At 57.6% G+C, this 21886-nt stretch overlaps 1 protein-coding gene across 2 annotated transcripts; it reads right to left on the bottom strand.

Annotated features, from left to right (window-relative positions):
• Positions 1 to 807: 807 nt before the first annotated feature.
• Positions 808 to 20611, bottom strand: SCARF2 (scavenger receptor class F member 2). 2 transcript variants are annotated; one of them, XM_063415508.1, is made up of 12 exons: positions 20217 to 20296; positions 14823 to 14881; positions 13960 to 14002; positions 13316 to 13417; positions 12483 to 13002; positions 12167 to 12385; positions 11657 to 11785; positions 9219 to 9322; positions 9027 to 9144; positions 7501 to 7622; positions 3148 to 3300; positions 808 to 2837 (listed from the first exon to the last, which is right to left on the bottom strand). In XM_063415508.1, the coding sequence occupies exons 5-12, from the start codon at positions 12962 to 12964 to the stop codon at positions 1633 to 1635; spliced, it is 2532 nt and encodes an 843-aa protein (XP_063271578.1). In that variant the 5' UTR covers positions 12965 to 13002; positions 13316 to 13417; positions 13960 to 14002; positions 14823 to 14881; positions 20217 to 20296; the 3' UTR covers positions 808 to 1632. The 2 variants fall into 2 exon arrangements, with proteins under 2 accessions (XP_063271578.1, XP_063271577.1); XM_063415507.1 differs by lacking the exon at positions 13960 to 14002 and having other exon boundaries at positions 20217 to 20611.
• Between the last annotated feature and the right edge of the window lie 1275 nt (positions 20612 to 21886).

Below are 21886 nucleotides of genomic sequence, written 5' to 3'. Positions count from 1 at the left end.
CAGCCCCATCCCCTCCTAAATGCTGTGCTGGGCTGGTTGCAGTCCTGGTTCCATGTGATCTCATCCCATTCTAGTGTTCACCAGCTGCCTCCATCACCTTTGAGATTGCTGTGGTTGACCTTTTGGTGTGGCGGTCTTCCCGGACATCATTCCCCACTGTGGGAACAGCTCAGGATGGCTGAGGAGTGGGCACCAATGCTCCCGGCTCCCCTGGAAGCAGACCGCCCTAGTTCTAATGTCAGGGAGAATCCTGCTTAGGAATCTTGGGAAGAAGCTCTGTGGGAGAAGCCTCAGCTTTTGGGTTGCCCCATGGCGTGTCACAGCCTTGTCCTCTGGCAGCATTGTGCCTGGGGCTGTATGAAGACCCCAAATGCAGACAGATTTGGCAGCCCCTGGGCAAGGGGTTAGAAAGCTAGGCTCAGAGCTGTTGTGCTCCCAGCACCTGAGCACACAGGGGTGGGCTCTCTTTGTGCAGTGGCCAGAGCTCTCTTGAACCTCAGGGTCTGACCCAGGCTACACTGAGGAGTGTCTGAACATGGGACCGGTCAGCCATTGGGACAATGCTGGATACTGGGAAAAGAGAAGCTCCCCATCTTGTCCTCAGGGCTCATCTCTGATACCAGGTAAGCACGTGTAGCAGCAGCCCCAGTGGGGACCTACCTCTCACCCTGCCTGCTGCTTGTTACCACCTGCCTGTAGCACTGCAAGGTCATCCATCTCGCCACTGCATCCCACTCAGGACTAGGTGGCACCCAAGTATGTTGCCCGCCCACAGGAAGGCCAGGGCAGGGATAGATGGCACCCAGCTATGGAAGAAATACATTTTTATTAGGAAAGCACTCTGCAGAGATGCCAGGCTCTCTCACACAAAACTAGTCCCTCCAACTCCACTGGATGGAATGCAGGAGCCCTAACAGCGTCCAGCTCTATCCATAAATAGTGCTTCCTCCTGGCCAGGAGCAGCGCCGGGGCAAAAGGGAGGAAGGGTGGCATCGGTCGAAACCAGCTCGACCCCACTCCGGCATGCACCAGCAGTGGAGAGCGGTGCCTGGAGGGCGCCGGGGCAGGGGAGCTGCTGCCAGCGATGGATGCGGGGCACATCTCTGGCACTGCCCTGAGCGCTGAGCAGCAGCTCCCTCCCTCTCCCGTGCCCCACGACCCCGACAGACGGGAGTGGAACGCAGGAAGTGAGCGGCTCGGTTACTGCAGAATATACCGTGGGCACGTCTAGTACAACAAGCGCTGCTTATGCGGTCGATAATACTGCTACAAAAAAAAAAAAAAAAAAGAAAAAAAAGAAAAAAAAAAGGGGGCGGGGGGGGCATACGCAGCACACGGAGCCCCCTGGGGCGGCGGCCGGGCTGGCTCCTTGCAGTCTCGCCCTGCGCAGGGAGGGAGGGCGAGCTGAGACCCGGGCACGGAGCAGGAGCAGGGCACGGATGAAGGGACCGGGTCGTAGGGCGGGGGCGACTAAGGCAAAAAAGGAGATAAGTGAGGTGGAGGAGGATGAAGGGAGGAGCAAAGCTCTTCCAGTGCCCCCAGCCCAGTCCAGGCTCCACGTTCGCTGGTTGTGCTGGCAAATGTCCTTCTTCCCGGTGTGCGGCCGGAGCGGGGCCGGCGCCCGGCTCCTGGTCACTGCACTGCCTGAGCAGGCACAGCAGCTGCCCTGGGCGGCTCCAGACTTGCTTCCCGGCTCTTCTTCCTGGGAGGCTTCTTAATGGGGGTTTTCTTGGCTGCCTGCTCAGTGGGGAGAGTCTGATCCTGGCTGCTGCCGGCACTTGGCTTCTCCACCCACTTGGGCTCCCCGGCTGCCGTCTCGGCTGCTGCAGGGATCAGTTTTTGCAGATGGGGAGAGGTGAGCAGCAAGGGTTTGCTGGTCTTCTGGCCGCCGGCGGCCGCCGAGCGCTTGGCTTTCTGTGGAGGGGTGGGCTTCTCCCGCTGGGCACCGACCCCGTTCACCCGGATCCCTCCGTCCCCCTTGTTGAGGCTCTGAGTCTTTTCCTTCAGCTGGGCAGCCAGCTCGGAGGCCAGCTGGGGATGCAGTGGCTCGGAGCGGGGTTTGCTGGTGCCGGGGCTACAAGGAGCATCCCTGGTGTCCCCGGCCCGCCGCTCCGGCTGGAAGGCACCCATCTTTCGGAAGGCGTTCTGCACCGCCCCGTTGATGGTCTCCATCGGCTCCGAGCTGGCTTTGCTCCTCTGCTTGGGTTTGGAGGGTGACTGGGGCTCCCCGCAGAGGCTGGATTTGCCCTCGGGGACGCCGGGCTCCTTCGGTTGCTTCAGCGCTTTCTCCTTGCCCCGGGCGCCGCCCTTCTCCTCAGCTCTGCCCTGCACATTGGCCGACGTCTCGCTCGGACTCCTCTTCCTCTTGGCCAAGCCCTGGCCTTGCTCAGGGCTGCCAGAACGGGCAACCACTTGCTCTGGGGACTGGCTGGGTGCCGGCAGCGAGTTAGACTGGCCAGAGTTGTACCTGCCGTGGATCCAAGAGACTTTGGGCTTTGTGGCCGGGTCTGGAGGACGGGGCTTGGTCCTTTCTGGGGATGGCGGCTTCCCGGGGCTGCGGGGCTCGGCAGTGGCATCCTCCTCCTCCCTGGACTGCTTGGAGAGGCGGGCGACCCTGGCGTAGAGTGCGGCACCGGCCGACCCCGAGCCGCAGGAGGAGCGTTCACTGTCTGAAGACTTGAGCAGGGGGGTCTCACTGCTGTCGGTCGGGAAGGCTCTGACAGAGCCCGTCTCCTTCAGGAACGTGTATTCGCCCGCTTCCTCCCCGCTGATCGGGACCACCAGCTTGTCTCCGGTGCTGGCAGGTGTCCCTCTGTCCCTGCTGTCACCCATGCTCTCTGCGAGAAGAGAGCACAGCGGTTTCAGGAGGGATGTGCCTGAGGAGGGGAAGGACTGAGAGGTTCCCACAGGACAGTGTCCTCCCAGTTAGGCTTCCAGTCAGAGATCTCCTGGTTTTTAACCCTGGGACAGCAAGGAGAAGGGAGCTCTGAAACTGTATGGGAGGCATGACTGGAACCTGCACTCCTTCCTGGGGCATAAGGAACTAGGATGACAGTCCCCACCATGCAAGAGTGACACCCCTCCATTGACCAGGCCCCTGGTACTGTTCCTGAAGTCCCCTGGGGATGCACCCTGTTCCCTGCTCACCTTCGTGAGGGACACAGTACACGGGCCCCTCGTCTGTAGTGTCAAAGGAAGAGAAGGAGCCGCGGGACGACCAGGATGGGGAAGGCTGCTCCACCACAGAGGGTGGCTCAATGAAGCTGCAGTTCAGGGTGTTTTCCAGGTCATGGTGGGCCACTGTGAGGGCAAGGAACTGTTGTCAGTGCCTGTTCTGCCAAACCCCCAGTGCCCGCTGCCAGCTGGGAGGGTAGGATGCTGCAGAGCTCCCCACTGCCCAGCTTCCTGCTGGGTGTCAGGGACAGGGACAGCATGCAAGGCTGTCCAAGCATGGGGACACCTCTTGCTGCACAGTCCCACCAGGTTCCTCAGCCAAGTGGCCACAGAAGCCATTAACCAGCAGTGGTGGTGACCAGTAGGCCCCATGCTTGGGCTGTGGGCAGCAGAGTCTGTTCAAGCCTCACACTTCCATTTATCCCTGTCTCCAGCTGCCCAAACTGAGGATGCACATGGTGGAGGGACAAGCAACCCAAACCCTGCGTCCCATTGGACTTCATGAGTATCCTGGTGGTCACCCATGAGCTGTGCAACCTGGCACAGCCATCCTGCAGAGAGGGTACTGGCACTGTGACTGTCCCCAGGGAGAAAATTAGCTGCTGGCTTTAATTCCACTAATTCCCACTTCAGCATCACTGACTGCATTTTACTTTTCCATGTGACTTTACACATGGATGCAGAAGGATGATCAAAGAAAACCTACAGCAGGGGGACGTACATTTTCCCAATTCTGCCACTTTTCAATTCCTTTGCCAGCTTCTTCCCTCCTGAAGCTGAGTAGGAGTATCCCTCCCTTCATGCCCTGGCACTGCCCCTCTGCCAAAGGACCACCCACAGAGAAGCCAAGTGAAAGCAAGAAACCACCAGAGGGAAAGCAGTGTTAATAAAACAGAATAGAGAAGATGAGCAGTTAAGAGTTGTCTGGGCTGAAGTGACTTTTTTTTTCAGCTTGATAATTTTTAAGGTTTTCTTTCTGGATAAGCTCATGTCCCAACACATCCTGAGGGGCTGTGCCCACAGCTTCAGCATCCTCCTTGGGTACCTACAGAACTCAGGCAGCACCAAGTTGGTAGGAGGGACCCACCCTTCCAGAGAGCCATGCAGCAGTAGGTGCATTTGTCCCCATCTCCTTCCACTGGCTTTTGTCCCCTGGGACAGTGACAAGCTGCCTCCAAAGCAAGGCAGAGCCTTCCTTTGAATGAAGGGCTGCAAAAGGGTGGTCCCAGATGGTGCTGGGCACTGCCCAGGCTCCCCAGGGAACGGGCATGGCCCGGAGGCTGCCAGAGCTCCAGGAGCATTTGGACAATGCACTCAGGCACAGGGTGGGACTGTTGGGGTGTCTGTGCAGGGTCAGGAGCTCGACTGATGATCCCTGCGGGTCCCTCCCAGCTCAGGATATTCTGTGATTCCATGAAAATCCCATGCACAGAGAGGGTCTCAGCTGCACATGGTTATTTCCAGTTATTTTAAACCTTTGACTGATTATCCCAACTGCATCTCAGTCATGCTGCAATTGCCTGCCTGGACTGTTTGATCCTTGCAGCACATCCCTGATTTACAATAAAAAATCTTTTAGTGTTATTGGGATGCCCACTGGAATGTTTATCCATTATTAGGGAATCTGGCTTCAGACATGTAGGGCCGTTAAAATGACAGCACTGCTGCACACTCACCCCTGCACAGTTTGGCTTCTTGGAGCAAGGAAAAAAGACCCAAGCAGAGATATTTAAAGAGCAAATGGCCCAGAAGGGGGGAAGCGGCAGTTCCAACATGGTTTTCCTTGTAATAAAAACCGAAAAGAGAAAATTAAAAGCAGCCATCTGGAAGCAGATGAAGGGAGATGCTTCCTGAGAGGAGGCATGATGAGTGGCTGGGACTCATGGCCACGAGGCGACTCTGGGACTCCAGTGAGACCCAGGACATGGTCAGATTATAAAATAAAGATATATAGGGCACCTGGAAGCTTCAGGAGGATTAGGGGCTTAAGCATGGTCACCAGGGATTTTTCTTCCCTGGCTGTTGGGGCTGAGAGAAATGTGGATGCTTCCCTACCTGTCACTCCTCAAAATCTCCCAGAGCCACAGCCACAGGATGACAACCCCAGCCCTGCCTGTGCAGTGGCCAGTTGGTCTCAAGACTGGGATGAGGCAGAGAAGAGCAGCAGAAGAACCATGAGAGAGGGATCTCAAGAGTCCTCCTGGCCACCCCCTCCCACTCATCCCAAGCTCCTCACAATCAGCATCACCCTTGGGGCTGGTTGAGCTTTGCTGCTTGGAGAGGACACATGGTGGGGTGCAGGGCTCAGGTTATCACTGGCATCTTCAGAATGACCTGACTGAGATCCACACTGGTACCACTGACACCTGACAAGCAAATCCCACACACAGGAGTACCCAAACACTGGCCCTATGGCTGCTGGTGTGAGCCCAGGGTGTGGCCCTGCAGGCTGCCAGCTCAGGTGCAATCCCCGGGAGATGCTGTGGATCCAAAGCTGGTGCCAAGGCTGGGGAGCAGCTTTTGAGGGAGGAACCTGAGGCTCCAGGCACCTAATGAGCTCTAGTGGGGCTTCAAGACCTGCAGTCCCACCTGGGAATGTTCTACCATGAGTAGGCTTGTGCTCACTGGTATTTGAGCCTAGAGGAGAAAACCCACCTGGTGTCAGCAAACACATGGCCAGGACTGTGCGCAGATCTAGAGCAGCCACTGCCCGGGCATCATCCAGCACCAGCTTCACTGTGACATCCCCAGAAGGTCCTGAGCAGCTCCAGCACTGACGTGACCCTTGGGATGGGGCACTTCAGTGACCCTGGGACCCCCCTGCTGAGGCAGGACAAATGTGGGGAGCAAAGGGCCTCTGCCAGTGGATACTGGCAACTGTGGCTTCCATAGCACCAGGTGCGGTCATGACGTGGCACCCTGGTCACTGGGCATCAGGGATGCAGCTACTATAGGCAACCCAACAGGTCCCTGTCACCCTGGGGTCCCCAGACCCAGTGGGGGCTGGAGGCACTGCCAGACCACATGTCAGTGGGACTGGGAACTGCTGGAACCCATATGGACTCCACTGTGCCAGATAACACAAGGCAAGCCCTGACCAAAGCCTTTCCCTCCAGGGAGATGACAACCCTCAGCCCTGTGACAGACTCTAGGAACAGCCCCAGTCCTGCTGGGACCCGAGACCATCCTGAGCACCCTCAGCCTTTCCCAGGGCTACTGCTGCCCTGTGTACATGGAGCGCCTGGACTGGTACCAGCTGCCTGCAGGCAACCCCCTGCCCTCCAGCCACCCTCTGTGCTCCCCAGGCGTTTCTCTGGCCACTTCCACAAACACAGTCTCTATGATCCTCTGTTATCCTTGCAGAAGCAATGTTTCTTGGGCCCTGGCACATCCTGCTCCAGGCAGGGCTTTGCTGTGACCCGTGTGGTGAGGGGTTATCCCCCCAGCTTGGATGATGAAGGTTATGCATGGTGTGCAGAGATGGAGGTCACCTCTGTGTCCTGCCTGAGATGAGTGATTTAGCATCACATTGAGCCACTGTGTGCAAGGATGTGGCTGCTCTGAGTGTTCCACCAGCATGGCATGCCCAGGGATGGTCTGGGCTCAGGAAGAGGGCTGGGGTTGAAATGCATCCCAGCATGTGATGGGGATTGTTGCCTTCACAAAAAGTTTAGTCAATGAGGTTGCAGCAGATACCCAGCTCTCCATGCTGGGAGGAGGTGCAAGGAGAGTTCAGAGAGTGCAGGGGACAGCATTTCCCAGGTGCTGAGATGCAGGGGGTCCCCAACAGCCCAGACAGTGGGGGTTTGCCAGGTGTAAGCAGCTCACTACAAGCCACTTTTGTGCCTGGGCAGAGTGGGAAGCTCAGTCCAAATCCCTATCCCTCCATCCTCAACTCTGCTGCACATGGCAGGAGGGTGTGTATCTGCCCAGATGCTCAGGCTCCTGGGGTTACTTCAGGATCAAAAGCACTAACAAGACATCTTGCTGAGTGACAGGGACCATCCCTCTCCAGGGCAACCTCAGGACAGTAAACCCAAGACTACTCAGCACAGCGTCAGAACCAGGTACAACCTTTGCATCCTCACAAAGCAAAAAATGTGCTTGGAGATCCAGAAGCTGCAGACAGAAAGGGCTGAGTTCCTGTGGGTCAGGCAGCTCATACCAACCACTGAAATGCTCCCAGGGATCCGTGTGTCCCTCTCACTGCTCTGCCATGCTCACTGCCCTGCTTTGGGGCTGCAAAGGGTGCTGTGAGCCACACATGCTGCCCCGACAGGAGTAAAACCTGGGTTTTTGCACCCTCCCCAAATTCCAGCTCCTTACCCATGACCTTGGGCAGCTTCTGGCGGCGCAGGGGGATGCGTGGCAGCTTCATCCCAATCCGACTGAACCGCCCACACAAACGTCTTGGAGGTTTCTTGGCTGCTGCTGGGTCCTGGCTGGAGCTGCAGAGAAGGTAATGGCACTATCAGAGGCACTGTTCTCTCCTGTGGTGGGGACAGCCTTCATGGGCCACAGAGAGAGGCAGAAGCTCAGGGACGCTGCAAGCACAAAGAGGCTTTGGAGTGATAATGGAGTGGATGAAAAGGAGGGGCATACCCAGGCTGAGGGAACTGAGGACCCACAGAGGCGGCTGCCAGCCCCAGGCATCAGCTTGTGCCTCACCAGGATGTAGAGCAGTGCCAGGGAATGGTGGAATCCAACCACGGCCATTGGCAGTGCAGCCCCAATGCCTGCAATGCCTAGTCAAGACCCCAAATCTTAAAAAAAAAAAACAAACGAACATCCCAACCCAAAGCCAAACATGTGGCTTCTCTTTATTTGCTGTCTGGTTTTGAAGCCTCCTGGGGCCATGTTTTCAAGTACTTTTCCACAGCTGCAAGAGTGAGTGGCCTTGAGAGTTGACTGAAGGGAGCCTGTGCCATGCCACCACTCCCTTGCAAGGGACCGTGCTGGGACAGCATCATGGGTCACCCAGCAGTCACTGTAGTCTGGGCACCCTGGCAGAGAGGACACTGTTGGAGCCATTCCTCCTCTCCATGTGCCATTCCTCACTTGATGGGCTTGTGCTTTATCTGTAGGATAATTACCTGCAGCCCGCAGGCTCTCCAAGCCAGCTGTACCTGCCTGGGATTGAGCTCACAGGGCTGCAAGGGGGGGCTTCTGGAAAATTCCTGTGCAGTGGCTGGTGGCATGATGGGGTTTTATCTATATCTGGAGGAGCTCCAACAGCAACAACCCTCTCATCCCTTGCTGAGCAGCATAAACCTTTCCCCCTGCCTTGGGTCTGTCCCTACACCTATTCTCATGGGGGGATGTTAACCTAGTGCTGCTAAAATGGTGTCAGCATGCTGACCTTGCTGCAGGAATGCCCCCTCCCAGCCCTGCTCATCCATCCCTATGTGGGACAGTCAGCATCCCCCCCATCTCTGAGGCCTCATCCCTTTGCCCTGGGGTTTGTTCTGAGGGTTTTGGCCATGTCATGATGCCCTTGCTGTATTTCCCTCTGCAGATCAGCTCCAGACCCTCGAGACTGGAAGGGACTTGGCAGGTCTCCATGAAATGATGGCCCACAGGAGAGAAACAAAGTCAGGGAGAGGAGGAAGGGGTTCCCCCAGAACGGCTCACCTTGAATACCTCCATCAGCCCTGATAATGCAGCAGGACCGCTCAGACCCAGGTACCCACATGGTGTCATGTGGGCAGCACAGTTCTGCCTCAGTTCCCTGCAGAACCGCTGTCCCAGCATGGTCTCTGCATCCCCCCCATCAATCCCAGAACCCATAGATTTTCTGCATTCCCTGGTGAAATTCCCGACCTGCTGAGATCCCTCCTGGCCCTGGCACTTACCCGCTGGCTTCGTCCTTCTTGCGGCAGATGCAGCAGCAGCAGAGCAGGGAGAGCAGGAGGATGAGCAGCAGCGCCAGCAGGGCCCCTGCCCCGATCACCCCCATCCTCTGGTTGGCCTCTGCAAGGCAGACCCGTGGCTCAGCCCAGGGCCAGCCCCGTGGCAGAGCCCAGCCCCCAGCCCCTGGCACTCACCCATGTGGCAGGCGCCCGTCAGGGGGTCGCAGGCGCCGTCGTGGCAGCTGCAGACATCGGCACAGTTAGCTCCATAGCGTCCAGGAGGGCAAGTCAGGTTACAGCTGGAGGGAAGGGCTGGATGAGAGTGGTGCATCCCCCTCCCCAGGCACAGCAGTCAGGACCACTTGGCTGCCACCTTCTCCCAAACCCTCCATGTTGCAGGGAGCACTCCTCCAGCTTGCTCCAACACAACTCCTCCACACTCTGAGGGAACCCTTAATCCACAGGGATTATGAGCCCGTCACCCACGCTGTAGCTTTGCCCATTGCTCAGGGAATTTGACCTAGCTGGATCTCAGACACTCTTACTGCTCTCTGCATGGGACTTCACCATTAGACACAGTAATTAGGAAAGGTCATTAACCCAGCAGTCACATCTAAAGATACCCTGATGTCACATACAGGGATTCCAGCTCAGCTCAGTGGTGATGTGTCCATGGCACCCCAAGCCCCAGCCCCCACCAAGGCACACTCACAGCGGCCACAAGCTGGGAAGGTGCCCAGATTGACTCTTTTTGCCTCCAAGATGGAAAAACAACAGAGCGGCCTAAGACCCTCCCAGTTTGGTTATGCCTGCTGCCAAATCTCCACTGCTGGTAAAACGACTTCCTGATGGTGTCATGGAGATGATGGGAACATGCATAAATGGGCACCAATCCACAAGTCTCAAGGGCTTCAGCATGGAAAACATGCTCTCAGTGGGTCCAACCCAACCTGCCTCCACAGCTGTGGGCCGGGCACCACAGAGCAGGACCCAGCTGGAGCTGGGAGATGTTGGCAGCACTGCTGGGCACCAAACCCTCTGCCAGCTGCATCCCAGCTGGAGTGGCTGCAGCTGGAAGAGCTAGTGGGCCCCAGCCCAAACCCGCTCCCCTGGGGACACAGCTGCCCCCCAGCACTTGGTGCTGTGCCCCGAGGCAGCTCAGCCCATTTCACACTGCAACAACTTGCAAAGTGCCACCTTGGCCAAGCCTCGTGCCTGCTGTGTGCCTGTCATGTGCCAGTCGTGTGCCCAACCTGTGCCTGCCAGGATGAGTGCTGAGCTTCTGCATCTGCTCTGCTGCACCAGGCAGCTAATGAAGCAGAACAGGAGCAGAGATAGTCCCCCAGCAAGGCAAAACCTCTCACCCCACACCTTGGTCCCACATTTCTGCCCCAGGCTGAGATTTTGGGGAAGCAAAGGAGGGTGATTTTTTTCCAGGAGAGTCCTGACATTTCAGAGAAAGACAGAGGAGATAAAGCACTCTGTGCACACATAAATATTTTAGCAGCTGCTCCTTTAGCCTCCTCCTGACACAGAGCTGAGAGGACACGCTGCATGGCAAGGACGTTGCTTCTGCCTTCATGGCAGAAATCCCCTTTTTAGCAAAATTGTACCCTGCTGACAAAAACAGTGGTTTGGATATAGTCACAGGGATCTGTCTGCGCACCCATAACGTTCCTGAGCATGCCTGACTGCACTGCCTGGCACAGCACCAAGGCTGCATCCCGAGCATCCCCCATCTCCACCTTCCCAGTGCTGTGCTAGGTCTCAGAACAGGTTAATCTACACTCTGTCTCTGGTACTGTGCTGAAAGCATCACCACACCCTCCTGAGGAGCATTCAGGCCCTCTCACCTCTGCTTTTGCAACCAAAGGTGGCCATGATGCCCAGCCTGGGCATCCTGAACTGGTGCCAGTGCCCAGCAACTGTTCCAGCACAAGTGGTTGGCAAAGCCCCAGAATATCCCCCCAAAATAAAAATGCTCCTGTTTTTATGCCCTGAGTGAAATAACAGCATGGGCAAGATGTCAGCTCCAAATCCCTGTCCTTGCTGTCAATCTCAGTTAATTGTTGGGAAAACCTGAGCACCACATGGCAGGATCTGGGGGATCTGTCTGCATGTCCCAGCTGGGTGGAAAATGCTTTCCTCACCTTTTTAAACAACATTTCAGTCCCATGCTGAGAAAAAATACCCAGGGATGTGAGCAGACCTTTGATGGCCCTTGTGCCCCTGGGATGGGGGAAGGAGTAGGCCTGGGGCACACCCCAGCCAGAGGCAGAGCTTTAAGCAAGAGCCTCCCATGGATGCCATGCTATTTGTTATTCTGGGATGTGGTTTTCTCTCTGTTTTTGGACAGAAATTCCACCCTGGACTTATAAAACCCCAACAAGCCACCACTTTGTTGATTTGTTTTTACCAAACAAGCCTTTTCTAAAGAGCAACACTCCTTACAGCTCTGTGAGCTTGTCCTTCCCCCTCTGCTCACCAAATCATTCAAACTATTGCCCATGAGCACTTCCACTGCAGGAAACCTCTCAGCTGGCAACACCATAGGATACAAGGGGGCAGGAGGTGCCTGAGCATCACCTGTGCCCCGAGGTGCCCCCAGGTGTGCTCACCATTGCCTCACTTACTATGTGCCATGGGAGCCGGGGTGGCAGAGGCACTGCCCAGTCTCGAAGTGGCACTGGCCATTGACGCAGTCGCTGCAGACGAAGGCACAGTTCTCCCCGTATGTCCCGTTCCGGCACTTGGTTTCACACCTGGGAGGGATGAGGGCAAGTGGCTGGAGCACCCCCGGCACTTAGAGACCTCCATCATCCCTCCACATGCACAGAGATGGGGCTGTATATCACGTGGTGGCTTGTGTTTCTGAAGCCAAGAGAGGGGTACAGGGATGGACTGAGCCCTCTGACACGGCCATGGAACTGAAGGGAGCCTGCGAGACCCCTGCCTTATACCCCTTGGACCCTGGATGCTTGCAGTGGGGCTTGGCTCTCAAGCTGGGATGCTCTCCCGCAAACTCTTGTGACCAGGATTGGTTCCAGGGCTGCACAACCCTTCAGTGACTCTGTTCCCTGGGAGAATCAGGGAAGCCAGGCACTGCTCTCTCAGAACCCAATGCTGCACCCAGCTTCACTCACCGGTCTCCGATCCAGCCAGGGTTGCAGTGGGAGCATTTGCCATTGATGTGATTGCAGGTGTGGCCATCCTTGCAGGGGGGACAGAGCTTCTCGCAGCCCTCTCCATAGAAGCCAGGTGAGCAGGGCTGGTCGCACTTGGTGCCGTTCCAGCCCGCCTCACACGTCAGGCAGCGCCCATCGGCCACGGTGCATGGCTGCAGGCTCTTGCACTGCCCACACCTACAACGAGGGGAACCCATCACCCAGCACACCCCAAATCCTCCTGCTGCCACCTCCCACCGGTGCCAGATCAGAGCCAGCAGGACTAGCCACTCACCGTCTCCTGCAGCCTTGGCCATAGAAGCCGGCTGGGCACGGCTCACGGCAGTACTTGCCCCGGTAGCCCGGCTCGCAGGTGCAGGTCCCATCCACCTGGTTGCACTTGCCCTTGTAGCACTGGCAGTAGCGGTCGCAGCGAGGCCCAAAGGTCCTCTCCCGGCACTGGCAGCGCCCCGTGAACTGCTCGCAGGGGGAGTTGTTGCAGGAGCACTGGTTGTTGCAGCGATGGCCCCACCAGCCAGGCTGGCACAGGCAGTAGCCTGTCTGCTGGTCACACTGGGAGTTGTGGCTGCAAAAGCAGGAGCTGGAGCACTGTGGGCCCCACCAGTTGGGCTCACAGGTGCATTTGCCCGTCTTCTGGTCGCACTTGCCATGCTTGCAGAGGCAGATGTTCTCACACTTGGGGCCCCAGCGGTTGAGGTTGCAGGTGCACTGGCCCGTCACGTCCTCGCACTGCCCATTGGGATGGCAGGTGCACATTTCCTTGCAGTCAGGACCCCAGAACTGCCGGGGACACTCTGTGGGGAGAACCATGAGCCCCAGCACTGTCCACAGGGACAACCCCACCCCCTGGCACCAATGGAGACCCCCAATCCCAACAGCACCTCCTGACCACAGTCCTTCCTCTCCTGCCCCCAGCACACTGGATCTAAGAGGAGACCCTGGCAAGGGGACAATACCCTGGGAAACAGAGCCAGGGGACAGGCAAGGGCAGAGCAAGAGCATTCCCAGCTCCATCCCTGATAATCTGCCCTGAAAAGTCATCCCAGAATGAGCCAGGTCCACCTTGGTGGACCCCCTAAGGGCACAAAGGCAGCTGCCAGTACTCACTGGTGTCGCAGTTGGCACCGAAGTAGCCGTGGCGGCAGCGGCACTCGCCAGGCCTGACGCATACCTCGTTCTCCTTGCAGGTGAAGTTCCCCTCGCACACGGCTGGACAGATGTACAGATAGCAGGCATGAGTACCAGTGCGTGCTCCCTAAAGCCCCCCAGACCCCCCCAGAGCAGAAAAAGGGCTGTGCAGTGACCCTCTGAGTGCTGCTGAGCTGTGGCACTGTGACGGTCCTGGCAAGCCTCCTGTACCCAGCTCAGCTCCATCACTGCCACCCAGACAGGATGCCACCCATCCTGGCCACCAGCCTCCTGCCACCCAGCCAAGCCATGTCCCTGCCAGAGGCTGCACCCAATGGTATTGTCCCTCGCTCAGCTCTGCATTGCTAGAGGGGAGAAGGGTACATGGAGAGGAGGGGTTGTGGGCATTGCCATCCCAGCACTGCCTCTCCCACGTGGCCACTTGTCCCCAAAGGCCACTAGCCCCTCTCCTGCAGAGGGGACCTCATGCTGAGGCCGATGCACAGGACAAGGGGCAGGCAGCACCACAGTGCAGGCAGCATTCGCAGATCCCACACCACCTTGGACAAGCTTCCTTAGGCACTGGGAGGGAGAGAGACAACCACCCATCCCAGCCACCTTACCTGGGAGTTGTTAGACCTACGGTGATGGATATTATAGAAACCCCTAAAATAGACAGATTACACAGGTTAGGAGCAGTGAGTCTAAAGGTTAGAGCAGGTTGGGGGGGCAGGAGATGGGAATAGCTCACTGTGGGACCATCCTCCCCCCATAGTCCTTGCAGATCCTGTCCTTCTCCCTTCCAAACAGGACACATCCCATTACCAACCCATGCAGCAAGCGGTTACAGGGCTCATACACAGTGAGTTAGTTGGTTATGTGGGCTTTGGTCCCAGCTGCAAAGTGCCACCTCCAGCTCCTCAGGGTCTAGTGAGCCCTGTGACCAGCCGAGACTGTGGGGAGCCCCAAAGCAGCTGTCTTCATTGTGGTGGCAATGCAGGGCATGATGCTTCCAGGGTTTCATGCTGAGCATCCATGCTGGGCTCACTGTTGCCCTCAGTAAAGAGCTGTGGCACCTTGTACAGCCCCGGTCCAAGCTCAGTGGTCTTTGGCAGCTCCATCAGGCTCTCCCCAGTGAAGCCATGATAGACCACATGCCTGGTCTGGGCAGCTTTAGCTTCACTGGTGGCTCTGGCTCAGATCCCCACACTGCTGCAGCATCTGTGGGGAATCTCAGTCCCAACCCTGCAGCTGCACCTTCACCCTGAGGGACAATTTGCTGTCCCTTAGGACCCTGAGCACCATCCCAAAGTCCTTAGACCCAGAGCTAGCTGGTAAGGAAAGACACCCCCATAGCTCTGTGACCCCTGACACTGGGGCTGAGCACCCATTCCATCCACATAGTGCTGGCTTGGAGCAGTGCAGGGAGGCAGGACTCTGGCTGCAGGTCCCCAGGACAGCGGGTCCCAGCCACAGGACACATTACCTATTAAACACTCGCTCCCTTGTTGCCTCCATCCCAGACAGCATGTGAGAACCGAGGAGCTGCAGGGATAAAGAAAGCATCACAAATAGTTACAACCCTCAGAAAGTCCTGGTCCTTCCCAAAAAAAACCCCAGGATCACTGAAGCCATGATGGTGAGAAGTCCTGCTGGCAGTTTCTACACCTCCAAAGGGGAAGGAGAACTCTTGGCTCCTCCTCCAGCACACAGTGAGGAAATGGATCTGCTGGTGGGGCATCCATGGGATTCCCACCAGCCATTAAGATGATGTCAGGAGTAAGAACAGGAACAGTTTTTCCCATTAATAAAGAGTGATGAAAAAAAGCAAAAGTCATGTTTGCAACCTCTACAAAAAAAAACCCCCAAAAAACCAACAAAACAAAACAAAACAAAACAAACACCCCCAAAACCAAAGACCACCCCCCATCAAAAAAAACCACAAAAAAACCAACCAAACAAAAACCCCAAAAAACAAAAAACAAACCAACCAAACAAACAAAAGCTGGGGAAAAAAAGAGAAGGTTTGCTATGTCCCAGGGAAAAATATGACTTGAATCTCAGGCTTGGTGCTTTGTGGCCTGGGGATGGAACCCCAAAGGCAGGTTGGAACCACTTGCCTGGAACACAGCCAGCTCACAGGGAATGTCCCTATCTACAAGCAGGGGAATGCCAACTGCAGGTAGCTGGAATGTGTTCCTGAGCTCTTGAGAGTCCCAGAGTGCCACCACCTCCAGGGAGTACCAGGCACAGGATCATCAGGCTGGATGTTTTTGGCACAAACCTGACCAGGATGGGGACTCAGACCTGCTCAAAGGCTCAGCCAGGGATGCTCAGCTCTCTGCTGGGAAGGGACATGTGGGGATGCCTCAGCCACACTTCGTCAAAGAACCCCCACAAGCAAATGTTTGGCGGCTCATGATGCTGCAATTTGGCATGGGGAGTACACCCCCCCCGACCCCTCAGAAACTGCTGTTTGTGGACCCCTGCTCATCCCTGGAGCCACCCACTCATCCTCAGGGTGACCCACACTGTCTGGTCCCACAGGCAAGGGAGCAATGCTGGAGGATCACAAACAGCCCAGGCAGATGCTGCAGTCAAGGAAAACTTCACCCAGGCCAGTCTGGCAGCGCAGCCTGGAATGCATTTGGCTTTTTTTTTTTTTTTTTTTCCCTTTTCCTCTTTATATGTAACAAATGCAGAAGAGGAGGAGACAGCAAGGAAGTATTCGCTCAAAACCCAGCACAGTCACAGGACCACGTCTGGCTGCCAGACCGCCTCATCCTGGGGCCGGGGAGGGAGCTGCCAGCAGCTCCTCGGCCAAAGCGGGGTCCTGGGACTGCGGCTCCCACCCCGGCCCCTCAGCGGGCGGCACCCACCAGGCCCAGCCAGGAGCACCGTGTCCCCCGTTTTGTGGCAGACAGTGAAAAGTTGGAAAGGAGGCAGAAAAGAACCACAAAAATGATTCAAGGCCTGGAAAAAATTCCTTGCAACTGGAGCCCAAAATAGCTCCATCTATGCAGCCTGTGGAAGCAGCCACAAGATGCTGCGATGGCAGAGGCACAACCACCCCCCACAAGGACCCCAGGGCTCAAGGGGGGGCTCTACTCCCACTGAACATGTGAGGGGATGCACAGGGTTAATGGCAAAGGGGGGCCAACCACCAAATCACCTCCTCAAGGATGGGCTGGAGTCAAGGTCCTTCTCAGCAAGAGCCTTCAGGCTGTGCCCCCCTAAAAGCCTTGCTAGCTGTGCTGGGATACTCAGGCAGAGGTGGAGAAGGGTCCATGGTGCTCTTGCCCTCCCATGGCATGGCCAAAGCCTCACTCTTACACCTGGGGTTGCTTTCACCACGCCACCCTTTAGAAATTCACTTTGGTGGCTTTTAGAATGAAAACATCACAGGTTTGCAAGAGGAAACCCTTCCACTTGGGAAACCTGCCTCCAACAGCCCAGCCTGGTCACCAAAACAGGCATCACAGGAAATCTGCCAAAGAGTATCCTTTGTGATGAAAACCCTGAACTGATGGTGCGGAGCTGAGAGTTCCTGGAACATGGTGGCAGGAGGGAAAAACTTCCATGAGCTGGAGGAGGTGAGCAGCACCACAACCACCCCCAGCTGGGACTCAGCCCATCACCTCACAGGATTTGGGCTTATCTGTTCCCTGATAGCTAATCTCTCCTTCCCCGTGCCTGCTGATGGCCTCCCACACCCTGCTCAGCCCCCACCTCATTTATCAGCAGCTTTGACAGCAAATAAGCTTGGTCCTGTGGCAAGGAGAGGTAGCCTGGATGGCACACTGGGAAACCACGGCTCCCAGTGGGGTACATGGACTGGTCCCAGAGCACGGCCAGCCCACAGTATGTCTTGGGGCAACCTGATGGCTGCAGGTCACAAATGCTCATCAGGCTGTGGGACTAAAAGCTGTTTAATGGCCTCAGCTCCTTGACAAAGGGTTTGCTCTATGTGCCCCCTGACCACTGGAAAAGGATAACTAGGAGATGTGTTTAAAAGCTCGCTCCCGACCCACATGGACGTGGCACTGCAGACATCCACTACGCAAATACTTTCTTTCCTTCACAGCACTACAAATGCTGGGAAAAAAAAAAATGAAAAGCTGCCCCAGAGCTGTGGCCAGGGCTTGAGACCTCAGCTGATGTGGAGGAAAAGGAGTGGGATGTGGGCAGAGCTGGAGTTGTCACCTGCAGGGACAAGTCCTCCATGCCAGCCTTGTCCCTGGCCCACAGCCATGTCCTGCTCATGCTGAGCACCACTGGGATCTCAGCTGATGATCCCAGGCTTTTCATAGAGGTAGAATGTTTTTCTTGTGGATTAGTACCCTACACTGCTCCTGGAAATCTCTTTACCAATGGCTATAGAGAGGGGTCTGAGGCAGGAGGGGTGGCTCCTCAATCAGACCAGCACAGGCTGCCCTGAACAATGAGGAGCCCTGAACAAGGAGGTTCCTGAAAGCAGGAACAAGACTCTGGGGCTCAGCTGAGAGCTGCTGTCTGTGGTCCCATGTGAGACTACCCAGCTCAACCCAGTGAATGGAGCTGCAGAGGAGCCCTGCGGACATCCAGCATACCCCTGGTGCTCAGAGAACTGGTGGCACCCTGCCCATCCCCAGTGCTTCTCCATCCCTGCCCTGCTGCTCCTTCCAAGCATCACCCCAGTGCTAATCTTTCTCTCTGTCACCCAGGACTTTTTGCCACCCCGCCGGCACATAGTGCACCTTGGGACCACTGGGACCCACTGGCACTCCCCAGCTGATGCCAGCTGCAGCTCTCTGACCCCAGCCTCAAGGTGTAGACAGATAGACAGACATCCCCAGGGCAGGCAGGAATAGGATCATGGGAATAAATAGAAACCCTTCAGGCAGAGAAAGAAAATTGAAGATCAAAGATTAGAAAAGAGAGTGTTAGCAAGAGAGCAGGACAGGGACAAAGCAGTGCCCAGGCTGTCACCACTGGCACCTTTGGTCATACCAATAGGAAACCAGTTATGAAAGAACTTCACATTTAAGGACAAGTTGAATTTAGAACACAAAACCCCAAAGAGCTCCAAATATGCCCTTTTCTTCTGCCCTAAATTATTCCTTGATTTTCTACTTGGGAGTCAGATCTCAAGAACTCACACAATCCTGAGCCCTCTGAAACCTGTGGTGGGATGTCCACAGGGTGTCTGGATGGGCTTTGCAGAGCCAAGGGTCCAACAAGCTCCAACAGCCTTGGGTGGAGGACAGTGGGACCTCCTCCCAAAGCCACCTCCAGTCCCACTGCCCCTGGCCCCAGGACCTGCAGCACCAGGGCCTTGGGGACACTGAGGTGGGTTTTGGATGGTAACATATGGGGGGTCTTCCACATCCATTGTACACAGCAGTGATGGGGATGGGTGCCAAGTGAGTGCGTGGAGAGGGAGGAAGGGTTTGCAGAAGGGTAAGGGATAGAAAATACTATCTGAGCTTCCTAGGGACTGTCCCTGCTCCACCATACCCAGCTCCCAGACTGCCTTCAGGCCCCAGTCCCGCTGGAGGATGGACACAACCAACCTGTCCCACTCAACAGCCAGTCCTCTTGCATACCTCATGGCATCCACGGGTGGCACAGTGAGTGAGTCTGAGCCCTGTGGTGCTGGTGCAACACCTTCCCCACCTTCATCCGCTGGGGATAAAGGGGTCCTTCTGCACGGGGGAGAACCCAGGCACCTCATCCCCAGCATGTGAGGCAGGATACAAGGAACAGGGTGGGAACACTACTCAAGTTCCCTCTGCCACCCCAAGATGCAGTGGCAGCTTTGCTGTGCGAGTCACAGGCACCGAGGAGGGACGGCTCCCTGTCAAGGAACAGCACCGGTGGGAGCTGCGGCCACTCTGGCTCGTGAAATGCCTCCTTAGGAAACTCCGGCTGTAATATGAGGAGGGGGCACCAGCGCCCTGTGGCCCTGCTGAATGGAGCCATTATGCGGCCCCTCTCGCTCGAAGCACATGTTTTCCTTGTGGACTCGTCTGACCTCACAGGCGAGATGTAAAGGTGCATTTATGGCCTGGGCCCCCCATCAAGCGCCAGGGATCCAGCTCTCCCAGGCGGGAGGCAGTGGCTGTGGGCTCTCTCCTCTTTTGCTGGGGCCAGCCTGGCCCAGGAGCCTGGGCAGACCGAGCCTGAGCACGGCAGGGAAGCCCGGCTGAGGTGATGCTCTGCATAGGGACCTGTGGGACATGGAGAGCACTGGGAGCTGAGACAAGTCAGTGCCACCTCCTGAGACCCTGCCCCTGCCAGGCAGGCAGGATATGACCCCTGAGACATCTAGACAGAGCCAGCACCCACTTTCTGAAGCCAAACACGAGGCTCCTGGGGCTGCCAACTCCATAATCCCCAGCATCCTGCGGCAGCTTCACCATGATACCCAGAGCATCCTGTATCGCACCAGCCCAGGGTCAACAGTACAACCCGATCCCCTGGATACACCCAGGACTGGCTCCCCGGCGCAGATCCTGCCCCAGGGATGCAGGATTGCCCTCCATCCCTCCCAAGACTTCATCCCCAGAGACACCCAAACCCAGCTCCCTACAGCAGAACCGTCCCCGGCCATCCAGGACTGGCTCCGTAGGCATCCAGGACGCATTCCCCGCAGCACTCCGGGGACCAGGACCAGCCCCCAAGTCCCTGGCCCCGCTCGGACTCAGTTCCTCACGCTCTCCCCGCCGTCGGCTGCCCCCGCTTCAGCCGCGCACAGGACGAACTTTGTCTTGGAAGACACCCAGCGCCACGGCTGCCCGGGATGGGCATGAGGGATGGACCGGCGAGCCCGTCCCGTCCGGCCCCGGCCCGGCGCTGGGGTCCCGTCCCGCCCCACACACCTGCCCGGCCCCGCTCCTACCCGCCGGCCCTGCAGACGTTCCTGCCGCGGGGGCTCAGCTCCTGGGCGGCTCCGCGGCTCAGCACCGGCAGCAGCAGCAGCAGCAGCACGGGCAGCAGCACGGCCTCGGCCCGGGCGCGGCGGGGCGGCCGCAGCCCACGGGCCGCCATCAGCGGCGGAGCGGCGGGGCCCAGCCAGACCCGGCACGGCCCATCCAGGGCTGGGCGCTGCCCCCCCGGCCCCGCTCCGCCGCTCCCGGTCTCCGCCCGCCCCGGTCCCCGCCGGTCCCCGCTGCCGCTCGGCGGGCGGAAGCCGCGCTGCGATCGCTTCACCGCCGCCTCCCCCTCTCCCCTCTCTGCAGCGGCGGGAGGGGCTCCGCCGCCAGCCAGGAAATTCCGCATTGGTTCCCCTGACGGCGGGCCAGGCTCCGGGGGCCGCTGCCGCCGCCGCCCCGGCCCCGGGCAGCGCCGCCCCGACGGCCCCGAGAGGCTCCACCGGGTGGGCAGCGCCGCCAAAATCGGGGAGGGTCCCCGAGGGGGAACGGGAGGATGCGGAGTCCTGGCCTCCAAGGCAGCCCGGGGGTCCCGCAGCTCCGGGAGTCCTGGGAGTCCCGTGCCTCGGGGTGTGAAGGGCCCGCGAACCGGTAGGACCGGGGATCGGCTGTCAGGCTGGTTTGGAAGCTCCCGGGAGTCCCCAGCAGTCTGATGGCCCCCGGGGTCGGGCCATCCCGGGATCCAGCATCTTCAGTGGTTCGACAGCTGTGGGTGTCCAAGAGCTCCGGGTTCTGACTGTCCCAGGGGTCTGGCAGTCCCAGGCTCTTGCTGTGTCTGGTATTCAGCAACCTCAGACGCACAACAGCCCTGGGATCTGTCTGACCTCTGGTTCCAGCATCTCCAGGGCCCCCACAGTCCTGGGTGCCCAAAGACCCGAGGGTCAGTCTGTCCTGGCGGTCTGGCCACCCTCAGGAGCCTGAAAGTTCCAGTATCCGCCTGACCCAGGGATCCAGCAGTTCCAGATGCCCGACAGCCCCAGGATCTGGCTTCCACAAAGGTCTGGTCACCTCAGGTTGTGACAGCCCTGTGTCCAGCTGTCCTGCAGGTCCAGGAGGTACCAGATGCCAGTAATCTGGCATCTCCATGTGTCTGACAGCCTGGACCAGTCTGTTGGGATCCGTGTAGGAACCGTTTGAGCCAAGTGGTGCCTGCAGCAGTGGAGCCAAGGACAAAGGGTCAAAAAGGCTTCAGAGCAGCCACTGGTTAACCCACTCTAAGGACACAGCTGTGAATCAGGGGGAAACCCTGGGCAGCTGCACGAGTCCCACACCTCCAGCACAGTGGGGCAGCCCTGTCAATAAACCTCCTCAGCCTGACAGTGTAGCAGCACTGAGTAGGCCAGGGCTTCCTTGGCCACCATCCTGTACCAGGTGGCTTTTCAGCTTAATGGTCACTGCAAAAGATGCCTCAAGCTTCTATGAGCTCCCAGGACACCTTATAACAGTATGGGGAAAGTGTAGATGGAGACACCCTGGCCATCTCCCTTAAGATAGTGCAAATGCAGCTGAACAGCTGCATGTGTCTCCTGAGGAATGCTGATGGCTTACACAGGGCTGGGGAAGGTGTACAGACAGTGCATTTCCCAAAGAGCTGCCTCTGAGTGCCACACACCTCCAGAGATCTCCAGTGGATGTGGAG

This window comes from Prinia subflava, chromosome 19 (genome assembly GCF_021018805.1).
Source record: "Prinia subflava isolate CZ2003 ecotype Zambia chromosome 19, Cam_Psub_1.2, whole genome shotgun sequence".
Taxonomy (NCBI): Eukaryota; Metazoa; Chordata; class Aves; order Passeriformes; family Cisticolidae; genus Prinia; species Prinia subflava.
This window is presented reverse-complemented; position numbering and strand designations above follow the sequence as displayed.